Genomic DNA, 24,920 nt, shown 5'->3' with positions numbered 1-24,920 from the left:
TTGTACATTAGATTTGTAGTAGAAAACAAAGGTTTGTACAAAAGACTAGAATCTAATACAAAAGATAAATAAATACATATGTGTACATATATGTATGTATATATATTTGTACGGAGCCCTGGTGGCACAGTGGTTAAGTAATCAGCTGCTAACTGAAAGGTCAGAAGCAGCAGAAAGGTTTCCACAGCAGAAAGATGCGGCAGTCTGCGCCTGCTAAGATTTATAGCCTTGGAAACCCTATGCGAAAGTTCTACTCTGTCCTATAGGGTTGCTATGAGTGGGAACTGACTCAATGGCAATGGGTTTATGTATGTTTGTAAGGGTAGTAGAATTATAGTGCTTTTCTTAAAATTATCATTGCTGTATTTTGTTTTTCTTTCCATTAATTTCAATGGTTCGTCCCAGCGTTTTAAGCTTCCCTGTTCAACTTTGTTTTCTCACTAGTCTCTGAGATGCTGATGGCTTGTTTGACATAGGCAAACATTTTCTTTACTTCCTTCTCCAACACCTTGGTGCTTTTCAATATGTTCAAAAAACTCAACAAGTATATACTAACAAAGCTAAATTCCTTCTTCAGTTTGCTCATATTTCTTGTGAAGGGAGGGAAGCATACACTAATCTAAATCAATAAATAAGAAATATCTTTCCTTAGCACTTCCTCCTCACCTCAACACAGTAAAACCAATCTCCCAAAATACAAAAGCAAGAAAATTTCATATGTACAAACACACCAATTTTATCCCTTTGGTACACACTAATTGAGAAGAAAGTATCTTTTTCTATTCTGTACGGTACTGAAAGAACTGGTAAAGTTAATAAATATTAATTGATTTTACTAGTACCATCTATATTAGGTTTAATTGTTTTGCTTTTAAAAAAATGAAATATAAATTTATCTGTTTGCCAATTCTAGAGTAAATATTTTCATTGCTATATTTAATTTTTACACTCAGAAACAACAGAAGGAATCGTGGAGTTTAAGCTACTAGAACACATTAGGCTTACCGGCAGGAATGCACAACCACAATAAGCTTGTTTCTTTGAGAACTGTGACGTACTGTCAACTGAATTTGTCCAAGTGGAGACTGTCCCAATGTTGTTCCACTGCGGAAAACAAAGCATAAAGTTGTCAGGTCTCTTAAGATTCATTTCTACAATGCATACAATAAAATAATTCATTCGTACAATGTATACAATAAAATAATTCATTTAGACTAAAAGGAGCATCTCTGGAATCTAAATTACCAGTAAATTTAAACATAATTTGAAATTTGAGTTTAAATCAATGGTTGAACTCATACTTCACATGAGGGTTCAGTATGACTTAATTATTCATGACCTACAGTTTTTCAGTTAGGGCTCAAAGTAAAAATGAGACATGCAAGTTCCCTTATTACAAACAATAATTCTGTGGCCTTTGCCAAGCAACGTCTAGTCTGTAACTACCCAAATCGAATGTATCCTTTCTCAAAATCTTATATAAATCACTTGCTCTATTTTTAACTATCTGATGAGATAGCAATATTCCTTCATTTCGATTTTCCTCCGATCAAGGTTGAAGTACAAACTTCCAAGATCAGTGAGCTAACCGGACAACCATGGCTTTGGCTTAATGTTTATCAAGATCATTCTGGCTACTCCTCAAATGTAGCTCCTGAGAAAAACGGTTACATGTTTAAAATTCTGTATTCTTCTGGAACAAGAGAGATGGAAGGGGATATACTTCTTTTTTCCAAAATAATGGATGTTGAGAAAGTATGAAGGAAAAAAATAACTCTGAGTGGAGATCACAGAAGGGTTTATAGACCTCCATCTGTGGCCTAGAAATGAGATACCTTTTAAGGACTCTGCAATCATCTTATGCTTTTTCTAACTCTTTAAGAGTAAACATGTTTTTCACCTTTGCCTGTATTTCTTTTATTGTATTTGTATTACTCAACACACCTCTTATAACAACAAATATGAAGAACTATTTCAAAGGTCAGCTTTATTCTTTCCACTGGGGGGAAAAGGTTAACATCTGAAGCTTGTGGTAACTACAGACTATTTTTTCCTTCTTATCTAAAGAAAACTATTAACGCATCTATGAATCATGGGTCTTAAATAAAAAATCAAAACAAACATCCAAAGACAAACAAAAATCAACTGGGTTATAGTAATGGAACGCTGACCAAACATGAAAGAACAAGAGCTATTCTTTCTTACATATCAAAAGCCAAACAATTGCCAAAACTTCCCTTGTCACCATATTAAAACTCAGCAGATCAACTCTTCTGATTTCCTAATCTGAGGTTAGATATATAGTACCTTCACGACACTAAGCCTATCTCTTTTCCTATTTATGACACCTATTACTCCATCACTTTCTAATTGTTAAATTAGCCAAATATTAGGTCTTAGAATATGGCAAAGGAGCCCTGGTGGTGGCAATAGTTAAGCACTCAGCTGCTACTGAAAGGTTAGTGGTTCAAACCCACCCACCAGCTCAGTGGGATAAAGACCTGGCCATCTGCTTCCATAAAGATTAAACTACCACCCCAAAAACCCTATGGGGCAGCTCTACTCTGTCACATGGGGTCACTATGATTCAAAATTGATGGCACACAACAACAGAATATGGCAAGCTTTACTTTGAACGACAGAGTAAGCAACACTGCACCACAACCGGAAATTCTTTAGCTAACTTCAGATTACTTGTCCTTCCCTGTCAAAGATGAGATGCGTACTCCAATTTTGTTTTTAAAAACAGTATTTGATTTACTTTTCAAGCTGCTGCAATCTTTGCCGAAGTTCCTGTGTGGCAATTGGCAATGATATGTCTGAGGCAATGCTTGGTGTGGGCTCCTTGACTGAAATGTGGCTTGGGGAATAGGTAAAATTGGAGGCCTGGAGGCTAGAGGAGCTTCTGCTGAGATCACGTGGCCACTGAGGGCTGGTATTGGGAAGCTGTGTTTTCTCTTCCATGTCAGTCTTATTACTGCTATCAATTATTGGTGTGGATGGAGCAGTTTTACTGCCCTCAGTGGCTGGAGATGCAGAAATCTGAGATTTGACAGGTATTTTTCTCCCTTCTTTGGAAATAGAGGGCCTTTTTACTTGAGCTGAATGTTGGTGATCTGGAGATCTTTCTTGCTTTTCAAGATAAAGTACCTAGAGGTGGAAATGAACAAAAAAATTATAATCAGTGACACTGGTAATATCCTGATACTTTGTTTTAGATATATTTGTAAAAGTTTAAGATTTGACACAAAACGGTTTTAAAAATTCAGTCTATCTGTTCATCTATTTAATTATTAAGGTAATGTTATGTGTTGAATTGTATCCCTCAAAAATATTTGTTGTAAATCTTAACCCCTATTCCTATGGTTATAAACCCATTTGGGAATGGGTTTTCTTTATTATGTCAATGAGGCAGTATTAGTGTAGGGTGTGTCTTAAATCAATCTCTTTTGAGATACAAAGGAGCCAATTAAGCAAGCAGAAGCAAGCAGAGATTGGAGAAGTTAGATGCCAGGCCACATGAAGATCACCAAGGAGCAGAAATTGAAGAGAGACAAGGATCTTCCCCCAGAGCTGACAGAGAGAAAGCCCTCCCCTAGAGCTGGCGCCCTGAATTCGGACTTCTAAGCTCCTAAGCTGTGAGAAAATAAATTTGTTTATTAAAGCCATCCTCTTGTGGTATTTCTGTTATAGACAGGTAATATGCTATTATAGCCATTTAGAAAAAGGAAAGTTTAAATAATCAAAATATAACTTCTGTAATACAAAAATCATTACTGTGTACTCTGTATATTTGCTGTTACCTAAGGAGCCTATTTTACTCACATGCCCTGAATAGATGATGACTAAAATCTTCTCTTCTACACACGTTATTTTTCATCAGGAAGGAACCCTCCCAAGGAATGAAGAAAGTCAAGAATATCTGCCATCCAGCAAGATTACCCCACAAAATTCTAACAATCAGTATAGGAACAGAGGTTGCAGTCAAACAGCCCATACATCTTTTAGCTTATTAAACCCAAAAACCCATTGCTGTCGAATCGATTTTGACTCATAGTGACCCTATAGGACAAGGCAGAACTGCGCCCACAGAGTTTCCAAGAAGCGGCTGGTGGATTCAAACTGCTGACCTTTTGGTTAGCAGCCAAGTTCTTAACCACTGCACCACCAGGGCGCCATGTGAATTGTTCACTTTGCTCACTTTCAATAAATACTTTAATCTACACATTCCACTGAGCAGAGTCTATTTTTGGTAAACTAACCCACTCTTTGGGATCATTTGGAGGGCTTGAAAATTTTTTTTTGGCTTTTATAAAATAATGCTGTAGGAAATATCTTTATGCCCACAACTTCCTCACATTTTATTATTATTACCAAAAGTCAGATTTCCAGAAGAAGGGTCTCTGGTTCCGGGGGCCCTATGATTTATGGCTCAGGAATACTGCAGTCCTTTCTGGGAAGGCTGCAGTAATGCTCCGTGTCTTGACAAGATGCAAGACCATTTTCACCGGACTCTTGACAGAACAGGTCTATCACAAATTTTTTAAGTTAGTTCCTCCTTTTAATTTGCATTTTTTTCATTAGTCAGTTTTAACATTTTCCCATATGTATGCCAATTTTGTTTTCAACATTTCCTTAGGTATTTAAACAATCATGTCTAGTTTGGAAAAAGGAACTTTTCTTCCTATAAATTCTACTAGTGTGTAGATTTTTTATTAAATATTCTCTCCTCAATGACTTTTGAAAATTTAGCCTTAAAATAAAACTCTGTTGGTACAGACAGCAATACTTTCTAAGCCAAAAGATAAAAAAATGATTGGTCAGACTCACATGAAAGTACAATGAATAATTCTGGGTTCACTCATGAGCAATCCGGAGACATTACTTTTGTTATACACTTGCATCCAAGCCTTAATCATCTCTCACCTAAGCTCCTATATTATTCAGCAGTATTTTCCACTCAAAACCGAACAGCTTTCTTGGCAATCTGTAACACTGTCACCATCATTTTAATCAAATTATCTGCTCCTTGTGATCATGGCCATATTTCTATCTCTGAATCAGTATCAACAAGCACCACCTATTAGTAGCCCATTTCCTCCCCCACCCCCTACTATTTTTATTGCAAAAGACTATGAAATACCCTGAGGGCAATCTTCATTTTTATAGTGCTGTTTGGACCTGAATTACTAAGTTGGAACCGTTGGTTCATGGTCATATCATCGCTTGCGAGCAGCTGGCTGAGAGGGATCTTCAGATTTCCTAGGGAACACTGATGCTGTTCATCCTTGACCTGTAAAAATCAGGGTAGAAAACATGCATAGCTATGAGGCTGAAACTCATGGAAAATGTAGAAAGGTCTAGAAAATTAGTCTTTAAAAAATATATGTCACCCATAGTCTTTGAAATAGTATTTCCATAAATGATTAACACAGTACAAAGCTTCCTTAGGAAGACATAAAACATTATGACACGCAAAGAAACTCTATGTCATATGTATATCTCTTATGTTCTTCTTACACAATAACAAGCAAAACAAAGAATACCATGTTTTATGAATTAAGAGAAACCTGAGCTAAGAGGCAGTAATTTATACAAATCTGAAGAGTAAAAAAAGAGATTTGTCTTTTAAACTCAATGAAGTGGTGGCAATAAATATTAGTAGTGATGTATAAAGTTTCTACTGGTAACACCCATTTGTGGAGAAAAATCATTTGTAAGTGTCTTTTAAACCTTCCCTATTCAAAACTGACAGGGTTAGAAATGTATATTATCTGTTTTAAATGAACAAGCTTAATTTACCATGCACGTTAAATGCTTTTTCATGAATAATAACCTTCATTGTTACCTCTGTAACAAGAATTATTCCTCTCAGATGGCTGTAATACAAAACAGTTTAATCGAATAGAGGAAGAACAACTCTGGAGGTTCCACGGCCTAGTCAAAAATGGTCACATAATTACACATGAGAATCTAAAAGTCTGATTACTTACTTCTTTTTTAACTTTAGTAACAAAAGCATCTTTAAAATGAAATAGCTACAATAATGTTTACAAGAACCGTAGAAGTTATTTTTTTAAATCCATCATCCACGAACTACAGATTACTTTAATAACAGTACAATTTTACAAAGGAAAAATTAGCTATACAAAATACAAATTATGTTGGATAAAAGGGAATGCAAAAATACTAAACAGCAAACACAGAAGGAATGAAATAGGGCTGGGCATGCCTGGCACTGACAATAGGCCAGTGACCAGGTGCCCTGCCAAGGCACTATCTGAGAATAAGGCAATGCATCTCATCTGTGGAACCCAGACTCTCTCTGGACTAAGGAATGGAAGTTAGGGTCATATAAGCTAAACAGAAAACAAAGGAACTCAAGATTTTCAAAGATTTATGTTGGAAAACAGGTAAAATGTTATATAAAAAAGACAATTACAATTACTTAGACTAACATGTTTAATAAGGCTACCACCAAACGACTTCAAAAGCTGTTTGAATCACTTAAAATAGAGAATCTTTAAGTTATAACATAAGAAGAGGATAAAATATACAACCATTGAGAGTAGCAGGTATACAGCCAAGATGCTCCCTCTGACTCAGGCTGAGTATGTCATTTATACATACTTACATATTTTTAAATAGGCAAAGAGAAAACTTCTACCTCTGACCGTAATGGATTAATAGAACCAAATTTACCATCTGTTAATTGCTTGAATTGTGTCCCTCCCCAAATTTATTTTGAAGCCCTAACCCCTGGTACTTGTGAACGTGATCTTTTTTGAAAACAGGGTCTTTGAAAATGTTATCAGTTAACACGAGGTCATATAAGAGTATGGTGGGCCCTAATCCAATCTGAGCGGTGCCCTTATAAAAGAGAAGAGACATAGAGAAACACACAGAGCGAAAACAGCCATGTGACAAATCCTCAATCATATGAAAAACCTACAGCTGATGTGAGAGTTAGGGATGAAACATTTAAGGCTTTCCCCTTAAAGTAGAGAATGAGGCAGGTATTGTACTAGAGATTCTCGGCTGTACAATAAAAAAAAAAAAAGGAAATAAAAGGCATCCAGGTTGGAAACAAAGAAGTAAAATTGTCATTATTAGCAGACAACATGATTGTTCATGTATAAAATCCTAAGGAAATCACAAAAAAGCTACTACAGTAAATGAGTTCAGCATAGTTTATGATATGACATCTATATACAAAAATCAATTATATTTCTACATACCAGTAACAAATCACTAGAGACCAAAAATTAAGAAAAAACAAAAAACCATTTATGCAGTGGAGCCAATATGGCACTATAGACAGAAGCACCACACTGTCCCTCTGCAGCAAAGACCTGAAAAACTAAGTATAACAGAGACAAACATCAATCCTGGAACCCTAAAATTCAAATGAAGAGGTAAAGAACTCAACGAAGCACTAAACGGAATAAAAAACTGACAGAGAACAGATAGCAAGGAGACAAATGGAGTGGAGTCCCTTATCAGCTAACACAGTGTGGATTTACCATCTTAGTCTCCTGTTGGAGACTGGAGGACAAGGAGTACAGGAAGGCAGCTTCACAGACAGAGCACCCAGCAATCAGCAAAACACGCTTTCTTACCTCCCATCCTTCTTACCCCTGCTTGGCCTCTGCTGCTTCCCATCAGACCACTGTTGCTTGGCTGGAAGCTCCATGCTGCTTGGATTCACTCCACCCACGCTGGCCGACTCCTTCAGTACCGTTTCTTTGTTGCTGGTGTTGCTTTTTTCAGCTTCTTATGGTTTCTTCCCTCTCACCTCCACCCCCTCCTTTCTCTCAAACACTTGGCTCCATGTTCTATCTTTGCTTCTTCTCCATAGACTGTGAAGTACTGCTTGGCTGGAGAGCTGCTTTCCCGGTCTGTGCTGCTATGCTGGTGGGATACCTGGTGTCCTTTTTTTTTCTTCCTTTTTGTTTTTCTTCATTTCTCGGTTTCTCGTCTCTCTTTACTTACCTTTTTTTCCTGTCTCCTGAACACCTAGTGCTGTGTGTCATCTGCACCCCTTCTAGCAGGGCTGTATTGCGTGACTTGAGAGCTGCTTCTCCGGTCTGTGAAGTCGCTCCAGTAGCATTCCTGGGGGCATTACTTTTTTTTTCTTCTGTCCTTTTTAGTTTTCATCATTTCTCAGTATCTTGTTGGTCTGCACCTACCTTCTTTTCCTGTCTCCTGAATATCTGTCGCCGTGTGCCATCTCTGCCCCTTCTAGCCAGTCTGTACTGAGTGGCTTAGGAGCTACTTCCCTAGTCTGCATGATTGCACTGGTGGGATTTTTGGACACATTTCTTTCTTCTCAATTTTTTACTTTTATTTATTATTATTATGTTATTTTTCCTTGTTCTTTTCCTTCATTTCTAAATTTCTCATCTCTCCACTCCAATGAGAGGCTCCCTCAGCACTATTTTTTTTTTTTTGGCTCCGATTTCTATCTTCTCTCTCTCTTCTTTTCCATACCTGACTTAGCTCTACATATCACAACCTCCTCACTTCCTCCTGTCTATCTGCACCACGTGCTGAACATTGTAACCCCAAACAGCATAGGCACGGCCTACCAGAACCTGCCCTGTACCGAGGCCTGCGCTGTCAGACCCAATACAAGTACAAACAACCCATCCCAGCCCTTCACCTTCAGCTGGACTTGCCGTGCTGCTCCAGACCTGAGCAGCTGGCCCTGCCCATTGGACAAAGAGGTGGAAAGTATCCTGACCACAGACGAGCAAACGAAAAAGAACGCACAACCCACCTGCTTGGACATAACCAAATAAAACAAAAATCAGGTGAAACAAACAAATCTACAATCAATAAACAAAAAAAATAAGTAATGAATGACCTGAAGACAGCAAATGATAACAAAACATAAAATCAAAACAGGACGGTTCCAGTAGGTGTCCAAAATAAAACACCAGATGACTTTCCAGTAGAAGAAAAGGCACTAGAACTACCTGAAAGGGAATTCAAATCTCTATTATTCAGAGCTATCCAAGAGTTGAAGCAAAAAGCAGATAAAAAAGAGGAAAATTAGACAAATTCAAGGAAAAGGCAGACAAATTCTTGGAAAATGCAGACAAAACAATGGGAGAATTCAGGAAGAAAATGTCAAAATAAATTCACAACTAGAAATCATACAAAATCAACAATTAAAATCCAAAAGATAAAGAAGATTTCAGAAATGGACAGCATCATAGGAGGTCTGAGGTGCAGGTGTGAAACAATGGAAGACAGGATCAGCAAAACTGAAAACAAATACTTGGAAAATACTTTGAAGATAAATCAGAAAAAAGTGATGAAAAATGAAGAAACCCTGAGATTGATGTGGGATAAAATCAAAAGCAAAAACATGCAGGTGATCAGAGTTCCAGAACAGGGAGAGAAAACGGAAAACACAGAGAGGATCATTGAAGAGTTGCTGACAGACAACTTCCCTAATACCATGAAAGATGAAAAGCTGACCATCTAGAAGCTCAACGAAACCCATATAGGACAGACCCGAAAAGAAGATCACCAACGAATATCATAATCACAATTGCTAAAATAAAAGACAAAGAAAGAATCTTGAGAGCAGGTCAAGAAAAAAACAAAAAGTCACATATAGAGGGGAAACAATAAGACTAAGCATGGCTTATTCGGCAAAAACCACGCAGGCAAGAAGGCAATAGGATGGCATATATAAAATCTTGAAAGAATAAAAATTGCCAACCAAGAATAATATGTCCTGCAAAACTCTCATTCAAATATTATGGTGACATTAGGACATTTCCAGATAAACAGAAATTAAGGAGATATGTAAAAATCAACTGAAAGTTACAGGAATTATTAAAGGGAGTCCTTTGGTTTGAGAACAAACAATACATCAGACCATTGCCTGAATCTAGCATGCAACCCAGGAAATTAACTGTCAAGGACCATTCAAAACTAAAAGAGTTACAACAGGGAACCAGAGAGGTTAATTTGTAAATGACAGTAACATCAGAACAATAAAAGAGGGAATGAACAGTGCAGGTACAGAACTTTCTAATGGAGAGGAAGGCAAGGCAATACCAAGTAATAAAAGACTGGCTCAAACCTAGGAAGGTAAGGGTAAATTTCAAGGAAACCACAAAGAAAGTTAACACCCTTCCTCATTAAAATAAAGAAGAAAAACATAAAGTCTCAGTAAAAACAAATTCTATAAAAACAAAAGAAATGAAAAACAAAAATCCACAAACAAAAGGAATTCAGCATAGGAGAGTAAAAGGAACAAATAAAATGTCAGTGCCACAACAAAAGCACTACAAAATGACAGCAATAAACTCACACCTATCATAATTACACTGAAGGTAAATGGCCTGAATGCACCTATAAAGAGACACAGAGTGACAGAATGGAATAAAAAAACAGGATCTATCCATATGCTGTCTGCAGAGACATACCTTAGAAACAAAGACACAGATTTGTTAAAAATCAAAGGATGGAAAAAAATATATCAAGCAAACAGCTACCAAAAAAAAACAGAAGTGGCAATACTAATCTCAGATAGAATAGACTTTAAAACAAAATTCACCATAAAAGACAAAGAAGGGTATTATATAATGACTAAAGAGACAAGCCATCGTGAAGACATAACCATAATAAATATCCACACACCCAATAACAGGGCTCCAAAATATATAAAACAAACTCAAACAGCACTGAAAAGAGGAACTGACAGTTCCACAATCATAGTAGGAGACTTTAACACACAACTCTTGGTAAATGACAGAGCATCTAGAAAGAAACTCAGCAAAGATACAGAAGATCTAAAGGTCATAATCAGCCAACCTGACCTCAGAGACATATATAGAACACTCCACCCAACAGCTGCAAAGTACACATTCTTTTCCAATACATATGGAACGTTCTCCAGAATAGACCACATCTTAGGCCACAGAGCAACCGTCAACAAAATCTAGAACACTGAGATAATACAAAGTATCTTCCCTGACCACAATGTCATCGAAGTAGAAATTAACAACAGGGAGAAGAAGAAGGAAAAAAAAAATCAATCACATGGAAACTGAATAACACCCCACTTAAAAACCACTGGGTAATAGAAGAAATCAAAGATGAAATAAAAAAATTCTTAGAATCAAATAAGAATGGAAACACATCATAACAAAACCTTTGGGACACAGCAAAGGCAGTCCTCAGAGATCAATTTATAGCAATAGATGCACACATCAAAAAAGAAGGGACAAAATCAAAACATTAGCTACAAAACTTGAACAAATAGAGAAGAGCAAACACACACACACACGCACACACACAGAGCCAGCCATCAGAAGAAAGAAAATAATAATGATCAGAGCAGAAATAAATGAAACAGAAAAACAATAGAAAGAATCAACAAAACCAAAAGTTGGTTCTCTGAAAAGATCAACAAAACAGACAAACCGCTGGCCAAACTGAAAAATGAAAAAGAGGAGAGGACACAAATAACCCAAATGAGAAATAAAATTGGGGCCATTACAACAGACCCAAGTGAAATTAAAAGGATCATAACAGAGTATTACGAAAAACTATACTGCAACAAACTTGAAAACCCAGAGGAAACGGACAAATTTCTAGAAACACACTACCTCTCCAAACTATCACAAAAATGATGTTGAAAATCTGAACAGACCCATAACAAGAGAAGAGATTGAAAAGGTAATAAGAAAAAACTCCCAACAAAAAAAGTCCTGGCCCAGATGGCTTCACTGGAGAATTCTACCAAACATTCAGAGAAGGGCTTACAAACAGTTCTACTCAAGCTATTTCAGGATATAGAAAAGGAAGTGATATTTCTGAATTCATTCTATGAAGCCAGTATTACCCTGATACCAAAACCAGGCAAAGACACCACAAAAAAAGAAAATTACAGACCAATATCTCTCATGAATATAGACGCAAAAATTCTCAACAAAATTCTAGCCTATAGAATTCAGGATCATTATCAAAAAAATAATATATCTTGACCAAGTAGGATTCATACCAGGTATGCAAGGATGAGTCGACATTAGAAGATCAATCAATGTTATCCATCACATAAACAAGAGTCACATGATCATCTCAATTGACACAGAAAAGGCATTCAACAAAGTCCAACACCCATTTCTGAAAAAAAAAAACCTCAATAAAATATGTACAGAAGGGAAGTTCCTCAACATATTAAAGGGCATCTACACAAAACCAACAGCCAACAGCATTCTTAATAGAGAGAGGCTGAAAACATTTCCCTTGTGAAAAGAAACAAGACAAAGATGCCCTAAATCATCACTCTTATTTAACATTGTGCTGGAAGTCCTAGCTAGAGCAATAAGGCAAGAAAAAGAAATAAATGACATCCAAACTGGTAATGAAGAAGTAAAACTGTCTGTATTTGCAGATGATATGATACTACACATAGAAAACCCAAAAGACTCCACAAGAAAACTATTGGCACTAATAGATTCAGCAGAGCAGCATGTTATAAGATAAATATACAAAAATCTGTTGGATTTCTGTACACCAATAAAGAGAACGAAGTACACCAATAAAGAGAACGAACGATGAAAAGGAAACCAGGAAAAAAATTCCATTTATAATAGCCCCTAAAAAAATAAAATACTTAGGAGTAAATCTAACCAGGGATGTAAAAGACCTATACAAAGAAAACTACAAAACACTACTGCAAGAAACCAAAAGAGATACACATAAACGGAAAAACATATCATGCTCACGGATAGGTAGACTCAACATTGTGAAAATGCCAATTCTACCCAAAGCAATCTAAAAATACAATGCAATTCCGATCCAAATACCAACAACATTCTTTAAGAGATGGAAAAACTAATCATTAACTTTACATGGAAAGGGAAGAGGCCCCAGGTAAGTAAAGCACTATTGAACAAGAAGAATAAAGTAGGAGGACATCCCTACCTGACCTCAGAACCTACTATATAGCTACACCAGTCAAAACTGCCTAGTACTAGTACAAGGACATATACGTTGACAAATGGAACGGAATTGAGAACTCAGATGTAAACCCATCCATCTATGGTCACCTGATCTTTGACAAGAGCCCAAAGTCCATTAAATGGGGAAAAGACTATCTTTTCAGCAAATTGTGCTGGCAAAACTGGCCATCTGCAAAAAATTGAAACAGAACCCATACCTCACACCACACACAAAAACTAATTCAAAATGGAAAAAATACCTAAATATAAAACCGAAAACTATAAAGTAGAAGAAAAAATAGGATCAACACTAGAGGCTGTAACACACAGCATTAACAGGATACAAACCATAACTAACAACACACAAACTCCAGAAGACAAGCTAGATAACTGAGATCTTCTAAAAATTAATCATTTATGCTCATCAAAAAACTTCACCAAGAGTAAAATGAGGGGGCGGGGCCAAGATGGCTGACTAGGCAGACGCTACCTCGGATCCCTCTTGCAACAAAGACTCGGAAAAACAAGTGAATCGATCAAATACATGACAATCTACGAACCCTGACCATCAAACACAGATCTAAGGAGTTGACCTGAGTTTCAGGTGAGCGAAAAGCTGCGCCCTGAACCAGCAACCACTTCTGGAACCTGCGACCCACCCCACAGCCTTGAGCCCCCGCGGTTCCCTGGTGCTGAATGGCGGGGCTGATTGCAGCTTGCTGAGGGGGAGCAGGCACGGGACACAGCCCTAACCCCTAGCCCCCTGGGGTAACCTCCGTAGAGACTCAGCTAGCGCAAGCAGGCTGCACACTGATGGGGCTAACAAGAGAACGAACAACCACGGGGAAGCAGCGGCTGTTTTTGGAGCCTGGAGCCAGCGTCCCAGTCAGAAAACCTTGGTGCCGGGCTTTGGACTGGGCGCAGAGGAGCTGAGCACGGCATCCTGAGATGGCGCAAACACTGGGCACAGCCCTAGCCCCCTGAAGTGACCCTGGGGGAAGCCCAGCTGGTGCAGGCAGACAGCGCAGCGACAAGGCTTACAGGAGGAGAAGTCACTGGGAGGCAGTGATGAATTCTGGAGCTGGGAGTCCGGCATCCCAGCCGGGGAACCTTGGAGCTGGGTTTTGGACTGGGAGCAGAGGAACTAACCAAGGCTTCTGGGACAGCACAAGCACAGGACGCGGGCCTGATCCTCGGGGGAAATCTCTACCCAGCCAGCGCACACAGTCGACATGCCCCTTGGGAATCTCAGATAAAACAGTCATCCCAAGCAAGATAAGTAACTTTGTCTATATTCCTACCTATCTGATCCCTCCTCTCCCCTTCCCAGGTGGCTTCATTAACATTGGAATTTCCTGGGCCAGAGAGTGAAGTGCTCTGTGGTTTTTTTTTTCTTTGTTTGTTTTGTCTTTTCCTAACCCATTCTTCTGGCCTGAGAGAAGCAGCTACAAAAAACCCAGGGACCAAGAATCCTTCCCTGACTTCCCAAAATTGGACTAAAAATACAGAACCAGCTCCAGCCAAGCATTTGTGATCCACAGTCTTGGGCTTTCATCCCTACAGGGAACAAGGTGGCTATTATAATGCAAAGGCAATTCTGATAGTGATCTGACTGTAATCGTTTTAGCGGATTACTGGAAAGACAAGTTTCCCAGGTCTGATATCTCTGCTTATTCAACAGAGCCCTCACTGACCCACAACGGGGAACTGAGGGCTGAAGCTCCACCCAAACCACCTAACCTCCTGCCATAGGGGTCTGAGGATAATGACATCTACCAATCTGTAGAGGTACATGCATTGGGTGCCTAAGGTACAGCTGCAGAGTCCACCCACCAAAGTGCTTTAGGAATAGAGACACGCCTACCTCACTGGCACTTGGGGGAAGCCTGTCAGCATCCTGCCCTCCCTGGAATGTGAACCCCTGCTGCTACTAGAATCTGGTGCACACAACTATCACTACTACTCCTCTAAGCAAATAGGTGACAGTCTACCCCACACACCTGGTGACCCAAAATGAGATTCTACTCAAGAATAGTGAATGGACTCTTAGGCTTATATTTCTGGTAATGGCCCAAACCAGCTGGTAAGAGGACATAAGTGATTCAAAGCCTACAACAATCAAGACAGCGCAATCTAGTAGTCCATCTACGTATATTGAGAGAAAATAAAACAAGATAAGACTCAGTGAGCAAATATAAAATAAATCATTACAATATCTTATAGATGGCTCGGAGACAACAGTTGATATCAAACCACATAAAGAAGCAGACCATGATGGCTTCTACAACTCCCCAAATTAATGAATCAAAATCTTTCCCAAATGAAGATACAATCCTGCAATTGCCAGATACAGAATATAAAAAACTAATTTACAGAATGCTTCAAGACATCAGGGATGATCTCAAAAATGAAATAAGGCAATCTACACAAAAAGCCAAGGAACACACTGATAAAGCAGTTGAAGAAATCAAAAAGACTATTCAAGAACATAGTAGAAAAATTAATAAGCTACAAGAATCCATAGAGAGACATCATTCAGAAATCCAAAAGATTAACAGTCAAATTACAGAATTAGACAGCTCAATAGGAAGTCAGAGGAGCAGAATCGAGCAATTGGAATGCAGAGTGGGGGAGTTGGAGGATAAAGCAATTGACACCAATATAGCTGAAGAAAAATCAGATAAAAGCATTAAAAAAATGAAGAAACCCTAAGAATCATGTGGGACTCTATCAAGAAGAATAACTTGCATGTGATTGGAGTTCCAGAACAAGGAGGGATAACAGAAAATACAGAGAGAATAGTTGAAGATCTGTTGGCAGAAAACTTCCCTGACATCATGAAAGATAAAAGGATATCTATCCAAGATGCTCATCGAACCCTATATAAGATTGATCCAAAAAGAAAATCACCAAGACATATTATCATCAAACTTGCCAAAACCAAAGATAAAGAGAAAATTTTAAAAGCAGCCAGGGATAAAAGAAAAGTCTTCTACAAAGGAGAATCAATAAGAATAAGTTCAGACTACTCAGCAGAAACCATGCAGTCAAGAAGGCAATGGGATGACATATACAGGGCACTGAAGGAGAAAAACTGCCAGCCAAGGATCATTTATCCAGCAAAACTCTCTCTCAAATATGAAGGTGAAACTAAAACATTTACAGATAAACACAAGCTTAGAGAATTTGCAAAAACCAAACCAAAGCTACAAGAAATACTAAAGGAATTGTTTGGTCAGAAAATCAGTAACATCAGATAACAACACAACACAAAGACACAGAACAGAACATCCTGATATCAACTCAAATAAGGAAATCACAAAAACAAACCAAGATTAATTTTAAAAAGGAAAAAATGCTCAAAATAGCGAATCACTGAAGTCATTATGTAAAAGATCACAATAATCAAAAAGAGGGACTAAATACAGGAGGCATAGAAGTGCCATATGGAGAGGAAAACAAGGCGATATAAGATGATACAAGTTAGGTTTTTACTTAGAAAAATAGGGGTAAACATTAAGGTAACCACAAAGAGGTATAACAATTCCATAACTCAAAATAAAAACCAAGAAAAACATAACGACTCAGCAAAGATAAATTCGACTACCATGAAAATGAGGAACACACAATTTACAAAGAAAAACGTCTCAGCACAAAAAGGTAAGTGGAAAAATGAAATTGTCAACAACACACACAAAAAGGCATCAAAATGACAGCACTAAACACATTCTTATCTATAATTACACTGAATGTAAATGGACTAAAAGCACCAATAAAGAGACAGAGAGTCTCAGACTGGATAAAGAAACACGATCCATCTATATGCTGCCTACAAGAGACACACCTTAGACTTAGAGACACAAACTTAAACTCAAAGGATGGAAAAAAATATATCAAGCAAACAATAAGCAAAAAAGAAGAGGAGTAGCAATATTAATTTCTGACAAAATAGACTTCAAAGTTAAATCCACCACAAAGGATAAAGAAGGACACTACATAATGATTAAAGGGACAATTGACCAGGAAGATATAACCATATTAAATATTTATGCACCCAATGACAGGGCTGCAAGATACATAAAACAAACTTTAACAGAACTGAAAAGTGAGATAGACACCTCCACAATTATAGTAGGAGACTTCAACACACCACTTTCGGAGAAGGATAGGACTTCCAATAAGAAGCTCAATAGAGACACGGAAGACCTAATTGCTACAATCAACCAACTTGACCTCATAGTCGTATACAGAACACTCCACCCAACAGCTGCAAATATACTTTTTTTTCTAGTGCACATGGAACATTCTCGAGAATAGATCACATATTAGGTCATAAAACAAACCTTTGCAGAATCCAAAACATCGAAATATTACAAAAGAGTAAAATGAATACCTACTGGCTTGGAAAAAATTTTTGGCTATTACAAATCTGACAAAGGTCTAATCTCTACAATCTACAGGAAAATCCAATAGCTCTACAACAAAAAGACAAATAATCCAATTAAAAAACAGGCAAAGGAAATGAACAGACACTTCACCAAAGAAGACATTCAAGTAGATAAAAGACACATGAGGAAATACTCACGATCACTAGCCATTAGAGAAATGCAAATCAAACCACAACGATCTCGCCCTGGCATACTGCCTCAAATAAAAAAAACAGGAAATAACAAATGCTTGAGAGGCTGCAGAGAGACTGGAACTCTTAGGTACTGCTGGTGGGAATGCAAAATGGCACAACTATTTTGGAAAACAATACGGTGCTTCCTTTGAAAGCTAGAAACAGGAATACCATACTATTAAGCAATCCCACTCCTAGGAATATATCCTAGAGAAATAAGAGCCATCATTCAAAGAGACATATCCAGGCCCATCTTCGCTGCCCCATTATTCATAATAGCAAAAAGATGGAAACAACCTAGATGCCCATCAACTGATGAGTGGATAAACAAACTATGGTACATACACACAATGGAGTACTATGCAACAATAAAGAACAATGATGAATCTGCGAAGAATCTCGCAACATGGATGAATCTGTAGGGCATTATTCTGAGTGAAATAGTCAATCACAAAAGGACAAAATATTGTATAAGACCACTACTATAAAAACTCATGAAAAGGTTTACACACAAAAAGAAATAATTTTTTTTGATGCTTATGAAGGAGGGGAGGAGCGGGGATGGAAAAACACTAAATAGACAATAGATAAGTGGTAATTTTGGTGAAGGGTAAGACAGTACACAATACTGGGTGAACCAGCACAACCTGCGGAGGGCAAGGTCATAGAAGCTCCATAGACATATCCAAACTTCCCGAGAGACTGAATTGCTCGGCTGAGGGCTGTGGGGACCATGGTCTCAGGGAACACATAGCTCAACTGGCATAACATAGTTTGTAAAGAAAATGTTCTACATTCTACTTTGGTGAGTAGCTTCAGGAGTCTTAAAAGTCTGTGGCCATCTAAGATATGAAGAAAACTGAAGACACAGGGAAAGATTATTCCAAAGGACTAATGGACCACAACTACCATGGCCTCCACCATACTGAGTCCAGTACAACTAGATGGTGCCCAGTTACCACCACTGACTTCTCTGACAGGGATCTCAATAGAGGGTCCCAGACAGAGCTGGAGAAAAATGTAGAACAAAATTCTAACTCGCAAAAAAAGACCGGAGTTACTGGCCTGACAGAGACTGAAGGAACCTAAGAGTATGGCCCCTGGACACCCTTTTAGCTCAGTAATGAAGTCACTCCTGAGTTTCACCCTTTAGCCAAAGATGAGACAGACCCATAAAACAAAATAAGACTAAAGGGGCATTCCAGCCCAGGGGCAAGGACTAGAAGGCAGGAAGGGACAGGAAAGCTGGTAATAGGGAACCCAAGGTTGAGAAGGGAGAGATGTTGACATCTTGTGGGGTTGTTAACCAATGTCATAAAACGATACGTGTACTAACTGTTTAATGAGAAGGTAGTCTGTTCTGTAAACCTTCATCTCAAGTAGAATTAAAAAAAAAAAAGATTCTTGGGATTAAAAAAAAAAGAAAAATACCATCTATAATAGCATCAAAAAGTATGAAATAGTGATAAATTTGATGAAGATATATAAGAGCTGTACAATTACTGAAAACTATAAAACATTGCTGAGAGAAACTAAGGAATTCCTAAATAGAATGATATATGCTTTTTATGAATTTGAAGATTCAGTATTGTTAAGATGTCAATTCTCTCCAAATTGATCTATAATTTCAATGATGTAATCCCCATTAAATCCCAGCAGATTTTCTGTAGAAATTGACAAAGAGATGCAAAAAATCATATGGAATGCAAAGGACTTAGAATAGCCAAAACAATTGTTAAAAAGAATAAAGTTGGGGGGCTTCCACCACTTGATTTTAAAACTTATCATAAAGCATCAGTAATAAGTACAGTGTGGTACTGGCATAAAGACAGACATATAGAGCAATGGCACAGTATAATAATTCCAGAAACAGACCTACACATATGGCCAACTGATTTTCGACAAAGTTGCCAAGGTAATTGAATGGGAAAAGAATAATTTTTTCAACAAAAAGTGCTGAACAATTATACAGCCATATAAAAAAAAATGATTCATGATCCTTACTTTACATTATATGTGAGAATTAACTCAATATGGATCATAGACTTAACAAGGTGAAAAAGTATAAAACTTCTAGAAGAGAACACAGAAGAAAATCTTAGTTACCTCAGGTTTGGCAAGTATTTCTTAAATAGGGCATAAAAAGCATGAGCTAAATAGAAAAAGGTCGATAAATTAGACTTCATCTAATTTCCAAACGTCTGCTCTTCAAAAGACACTGTTACAAAAATAAAAAAATCAAGCCATAGACCGAGAGAAAATATTTGCAGAGAGAAAATATCCCAAAAAAGCACTTAAACCTGGAATATATTAAAATTTCCTACAACCCAATATTAAGAAGACAAACCACCTGTATGTTTTGCTATGTATATTCTCAAAAACAACAAAATAAATTTGTTTTAAAAAAGAAGAAAAATAACCTAATTAAAAAATGGGCAAAGGATCTGAGTAGACATTATGGAAAATACATGAATGGCAAATAAACACACGGAAAGATGTTCATCATTATTAGTTATCATATTGAAACTACCATGAAATACTGCTACATACCCACTGGGTTAAAATCACAAAGTCTGACAATATCAAGTGTTGGCAAGATGCGGAGAAACTGACACTCTGATACACTGCTGCTGGGTATGTAAAATGGTATGATCATTTTGGAAAAAAACTTGGAGCTTATTAAAAAGTTTAACAGAAATGTAATAATCACCATACAACCTGGCCATTTACCCAACAGAATTGAAAGTGTAGTATCTACACAAGAACATTCACGGCAGCTTTGTAATAGCCCTAAACTGGAAACAAGCCAACCTTTTACCAACAGGTGAATGGATAAACGGCTGTTACATATCCATGCCATGGAATGCTACTCAGCAATAAAAAAGAACATACCATGGGAATCCGCAACAATACAGATGAATCTCAAAATAACTACTGTGAGTCAAAGAACAGAGAAAAAAAAGTATACACTGTATAATTCTTTTTATATACAATTCTAGAAAATGTGAACAATATCTACAATGCTAGAAAGATCTTTGCTTGGAGGGGTACGAATTACAAAGGAGACAAAGACACTTTTGGGGGTGATGGATATGTTATCTTGATTGTGGTGATGGGCCCACAGGTGACAAAGGTCACAACTTATCAAACTATATACTTTAAATATGTGCACTTCATTGTATGTCAATTATACTTCAATAAGTCTGTTTAAAATTGCAAATAAAATACCTCAATTTCAAGGTCTTGGCGCTTTGGATTGTGAATGAAGAAAGTAAAGTTTTCTTCCCACACAGGTTCATTGGTTTTGTACCGAATCTAAAAGAAATATCCAAGTATTAGCTCTGATATTTTCTGTGGAAAAGGGCTTATTCATTTAATGTGTTTGGAAGCTCAGGACAACCTTAACTAAATTCTAAGATATATTTACTGAGCATGTACTAATATTATATGTTAATTACGGAAAGTGTTCAAAAGATGGAAAGATAAAGTCCAAAACTTTAAGGATATGTCAGGGAAATTAACTGTTATGAAATCACAACTTGTATGTTCATCCCAATGATAAACAATAAAAACTTAATCTTGGTTTGGTCTTAGTTGTATTAGTTCCCTAGTGCCCAACACATTTCTGTATACAAAGATGACTCTTAAATTTACTGTCGACAATTAAAAATGAACAATGGTCTATAACAAAATAATTTTTGAAAAATGCTTTCTCTCAATAGTGAAATATATGAATATCTGAAAACAATAACTGAAAACTAGTTAAAATATTAGTACCTTACCTTACTCTCTTGAGCTTTGTGTCCAACTGACATTTGGACGAGAGGATTTGGGTTGCTGTTTATTTTCTTTCCTGACTATCCAAAAACAAACAAACAACAACAAAGACAAATAAGCAAAATAAACCCACATCTTGAGATGAGTCTTATTAAAAAATGAAATTATTGGCTTATATTAACAAACATTTCTATTTACTTTTGATATTTAAACTACAGGGAACATGTGGGAACAATTTAATTGGAAAACAATTGCTAAGCATACACCAAAGAAATAGCTATATCTATTATTAAATACATAAAGGAAACTTCTATTTGCACAAAATTTTTAAATGTTAAGGTCTTCTATTTTTAAAGCAAGCTACTTTGGAAAAATTAAATATTCTGAAAATCTTTAATGTTAATTACAGTTTCAAAACTTATTTTACTAGGATAACACAATGAATAAAGTGCAATGAATGGAAACAGAAAGATATAAGAAAGGACAAATGTAAAAGAAAGTATAATTCAGAATACTCCTCTAGGTGACATAATAAGATACCACAGAGTGTCAGAGACAAGCTTTTACATTTTTTTTACCTAGTATTCTCTGTTCAAACACATAGCTATCAAATACCAAATCTTGTTTACCAGCTGCTGTATAATTTTGACTGGAAGAACAAACATCACTTTAGAATCACATTAAAGTAAGCAGAAGTAAATAAAATTTAAAAAAAATTCAGAAATAAGAAAAAAAAATAAGAAGCATATATTAGCACAGACAGCTGGTAGGAGGAAACATAGCAAAACATACATGTGACATGAGGTTTATTTATAACTTAGCCCCACAAGAAGATGCAGTTAAATATGTGTTAGTGGAAATTAATCAGAAGGTCACAAACTGGTTTTTAGTTAAATACTTTTAGAGTCAGTCCTCAACGCTGCAGCAAAGCATATGATTATTGAAATAAAACATTACTAGCTCAAACCTATTGCGATAATCTATTTCCTGGTTCATCTTATTGATGTGAATGAATTCTGCAAAATGTAATAAATATTGTTAAAAAAATTCAAGGCTACTAATTGTACCTCAAATTTCATTTTCTCTTTCTTCCTTTAATATTAGAACTTCTGACTTTTAGCTGGGCACAAGTCCTCTATAAACAAAGATTAATTTCCAAAACTGCACTTAGTGTAGTAATGTAAGTAAGTTCTGGCCTTAAAAGGAAGGGGCATATCTTCCACTTCCCTTTCTCCCCATTCTATTGGCTGGAGTGGACCAGCTAGCTGCCTTTGGCCATGAGATGGAAACCCTGAGTTGAGCCACAGGTCAGAGAGCCTCGATCCCCAATACCTCAGAGCCTGGACTACTTATGCTCAATTCTGTTAAAAAAAAAAATAAACGTCTGTCTTGTTTAAGCTACTGCTACTTTTGAGTCTTGTATACACGTTATATCTGTTACTGTTGATTCCAACTCATAGCGACACTACAGGACAGAGTAGAACTACCCAATAGGGTTTCCAAGGAGCGGCTGGTGGATTTGAAGTGCAACCTTTTGGTTAGCTGCTGAGCTCTTAATCACTGCACCACCAGGGCTCCTGGGTCTCTGATATAGAATCAGAATTTGTATCTTAACTAACATATATACTTAATTCATCCCTGAAAGAGTGGCCATCCATTCCTAGAGATTTACTTATCAATTTTTAAGACACATATGTGTTTTTTCCTTTTTAACATCTCTGAAAACAGAGTGAAGATTACAATAGATGACATTAAATACCTGCTTTGGGCTAGAGAGCAATAGTGATAAGAGTTTTTATTGCCTTAACTAGGTTATTTTGCTTAGATTTTCCTGTTATGTATGCAGGTGAGTGACACGATAAAAATCTATGTCCATCTTAAGTCTAAAATGTCTTTGAGTAAGTATAAAATAAACACTATCAAAGCTTGGCTGGCACTTTTTCATAATCCGTTGCCGTTGAGTCAATTCCCACTCATAGTGACCCTATATGTGGTACATGAAACAATGGTAAATCTTAAAATGGTTGAGGTTTTAGATTCTATGAAATAAGGTTAAATCACTGATCTGATAGAAAGTTCTCTATCATGACACAGTGTTCAAAACTCATGAGCACAAGTCAGAGGCACATGGTATAATGAAAATATGAGGTTTTAAATCAGACCATCTTGAATTTAAACTCAGCTCTTTACCACTTAATTATTGAGACTTACATATTTATCTATCTGAACCTCAGTTTTCATGTCTATGAACTGGGCATTAGACCAACTTTGTAGAACCCTGCTGTTGGGCTTAAATGAGATAATATAGTAACATAATTATAATACGTTTATTACCCTAGCTACACTTAACAACAATAACAACAAAAACCAAACCCATTGCTGTCTAATTGATTCTGACTCACAGCGACTCTATAGGACAGAGTAGAAGTGCCCCAGAGGCTTTCCAAGGAGTGGCTGGTGGATTCAAACTTCTGATCTTTTTGGTTAGTAGCCGTAGCACTTAACCTTTATGTCACCAGGGCTCCACCTACAATTAACACTCTTATATACATTATCTAATTTACTCAATTATCCAATGAAGAAGATATTACTTCCATTCTATAAATAATAAAACAAACAAGATTAAAACCCTTGCTGTCGGTCACACAGCTTAGTAGTTATACTGAGATTCAAAGCAGACAGTCTGATTTCAGAGCCTTTGTTCTTAACCACTATGCTCTCTTGTTCAACAACCTTCAGATATCAAATAAGGGGGTAAGGAAAGAATTTCTGTGTCCGGGAGGTAAACAGTTATTTCAATTATTGTGCTAACCAGTGCTCAAAAAAGAGTAATTCACTACTACTTTTCTTCCTCAGTATAATAAGGGTTAGTAAACATTACATTAAAAAAGCACTTTGTCAGTCTCCTTCACTCTTGAAATTTAACTCATCTTTCTAGAGTTGAAACTGGTTAAAAACCATTCTTGTTTCTTTTGGGTAGAATTTTCTTAAAACAAATATATTTAAACTCCCTCTTCCCCCAAAATATCAAAGCCTAAAATGTTCGAAGAAATCAGAGAAAAAATTAATAAAACATTGTAACTCACGGAAAACTTTTAAGAATTTAGCCAGAGAATACATGTTAATGTCAAATTCTTCTGGAGTGGAGCTTAAGTTTTCAATACACCTCATTTAATGAAATTTAAAGCTTCTCAAGAGATTTATCACCCAAACCCAAAAGAACCAAAAGCCATGAGATTGCTTACTCAGAGATGGCCCTAACTCCACACACATATTGGAAGAGTTGATTTTTAAAACGTTGATTTTAAAAAGAGTTGATTAAAAAATTTCATAGCTCATACGAATACCTTTAAATCATAATCTAAAAATTGTTAAGATTTTGAATAGAACTTTTATTTCACCATTTTTATGAATTCAAATTCAATTAAAATACAGAGGATTAAAAACCCCCTTAAGACAGCTGTACCTCTAAGGCTAACAGGAAAGAAATCAAATTTATTATATTGGTAATTAAAAAAAATTATCTTCAAAGTTGACTAGGATTCTCCTAATTC

The 24,920-nt window shown here is 36.7% G+C and overlaps 1 protein-coding gene across 2 annotated transcripts in view; it reads right to left on the bottom strand.

Moving 5' to 3' along the window:
• The window catches only part of ESYT2 (extended synaptotagmin 2), a 193,802-nt gene that overhangs the window by 8,521 nt on the left and 160,361 nt on the right, over positions 1-24,920 (bottom strand). For both annotated transcript variants that reach the window (XM_049881683.1, XM_049881684.1), the window contains 5 exons: positions 21,372-21,446; positions 20,818-20,904; positions 5,144-5,293; positions 2,762-3,150; positions 1,006-1,104 (listed from right to left, as the gene is read on the bottom strand). In XM_049881683.1, the coding sequence (XP_049737640.1) occupies positions 1,006-1,104; positions 2,762-3,150; positions 5,144-5,293; positions 20,818-20,904; positions 21,372-21,446 (800 nt within the window). The remainder of the gene's footprint in view (positions 1-1,005; positions 1,105-2,761; positions 3,151-5,143; positions 5,294-20,817; positions 20,905-21,371; positions 21,447-24,920) is intronic.

This window comes from Elephas maximus, chromosome 4, assembly GCF_024166365.1.
Source record: "Elephas maximus indicus isolate mEleMax1 chromosome 4, mEleMax1 primary haplotype, whole genome shotgun sequence".
Taxonomy (NCBI): domain Eukaryota; kingdom Metazoa; phylum Chordata; class Mammalia; order Proboscidea; family Elephantidae; genus Elephas; species Elephas maximus.
The sequence above is the reverse complement of the archived record's forward strand: the minus strand, read 5'-3'. Positions and strand labels throughout refer to the sequence as shown.